General features: G+C 64.6%; 1 protein-coding gene across 1 annotated transcript in view; it reads right to left on the bottom strand.

The window, feature by feature from the left end:
- LOC104995289 (phosphatidylinositol 4-kinase alpha-like) overlaps positions 1 to 1,096 on the bottom strand; it is a 5,104-nt gene extending 4,008 nt beyond the window's left edge. Inside the window, exons 1-3 of the mRNA XM_010849132.1 lie at positions 709 to 1,096; positions 286 to 422; positions 5 to 138 (exon numbers count right to left, since the gene is read on the bottom strand). Coding sequence (XP_010847434.1) covers positions 5 to 138; positions 286 to 422; positions 709 to 733 — 296 coding nt within the window. The 5' untranslated portion in view covers positions 734 to 1,096. The remainder of the gene's footprint in view (positions 1 to 4; positions 139 to 285; positions 423 to 708) is intronic.
- Positions 1,097 to 1,282: the final 186 nt, after the last annotated feature.

The raw sequence follows: 1,282 nt of genomic DNA, 5'->3' as shown, positions 1-1,282 counted from the left end.
GCACCTCATGTACTCCAGCCGGTAGACGGACAGCAGGTAGGTGGACATGGCGAAGTCCAGCTTGCCGATGAGGGCGGACACCTCGGGGGCAGGGTCCAGAAGGTTGACAATGGTGCTGCGCAGCTCACTCAGCTCGGCCTGTAGGCGGCGGGGCTGCGTGAGTGCAGGCGACCTCACCCCGAAACCGGCCCCATAGCCACGGACACGCAGGACCAGCCCTCTCATCCCCAGGAGCTTCCCCAAACCCTGCCTGGAGCGCCGTGCTTGGCAGGGAGGCATCCTTACAGGCGTAACCGTGTCGTTCTTCATGGCCGAGTTGTACTGGAGGACGGACCGCAGAGGCTCTTTGCTGGGAAAGGTGAGCAGCGGGGACTTGGTGGCGATCTCACAGACCCCCTCGTACCACTCCTCGGGCCAGAGTCCTGCGAGACAGGGAGGGCTGAGGTGCCACCTGGCTCAGGAGGCGCCCCACTGGGGCCCTGCTGAGAGCAGCTCTAGCCATGGGCCCCATGCCTGTCCCCAGGATGGGGACAGAAACAAGTCCGTTTCCTAAGCGGGGCAGGGTCCCGAAGGCACGTGGTGTTCCCAGAACCCTAAACCACGTCCTCACGGTGGAGGCAGCCAGCCACACTGGCCGTCCTGCACGTGCGCACACGCCCTGTCAGGACCCTGGGCCTCGCTCTGCACTGCCCCCGGGGGGGCCCCTACCTGAGCCCTCCACGGCGAACCCCATCAGCACCGAGTACAGCCAGAAGTCCCGGAAGAGCTTCTGCAGCCTCGGCTTCGGCTCCTTGATGGGCGGCAGCCGCCGGGTGAGCTGGTGGAGCAGAGGCAGAGAAGGGGGCTGTCTGCACACGGAACTGAGCCCTACGGACGCGAGCCCATGACCCGCCCTCCAGGCCTCCTCTCAGAGGAGCGGTCACCTGGCCTGGGAGGGAAGGCTGGACTAGCGGCCCCCAGCAGGCTCCCTGAAAACCCTCCCGCGCCCTCGAGTGCAGGTGGGCTTCGCGCTGGGAGGGACCAGCTCTGCTTCACTACCAGGAAGCAGGCGGCAGCTGCCCCAGGACCTCGGCCAGGTGTTTACAGGTGGGCAGGAGAAGGCAATGGCACCCCACTCCAGTACTCTTGCCCGGAAAATCCCATGGAGAAGCCTGGTGGGCTGCAGTCCATGGGGTTGCTAAGAGTCGGACACGACTGAGCGACTTCAGTTTCGCTTTTCACTTTCATGCATTGGAGAAGAAAATGGCAACCCACTCCAGTGTTCTTGCCTGGAGGATCCCAG

This window comes from Bison bison, unplaced genomic scaffold (assembly GCF_000754665.1).
Source record: "Bison bison bison isolate TAMUID 2011002044 unplaced genomic scaffold, Bison_UMD1.0 scf7180017850728, whole genome shotgun sequence".
Lineage (NCBI taxonomy): Eukaryota > Metazoa > Chordata > Mammalia > Artiodactyla > Bovidae > Bison > Bison bison.
The sequence above is the reverse complement of the archived record's forward strand: the minus strand, read 5'-3'. Positions and strand labels throughout refer to the sequence as shown.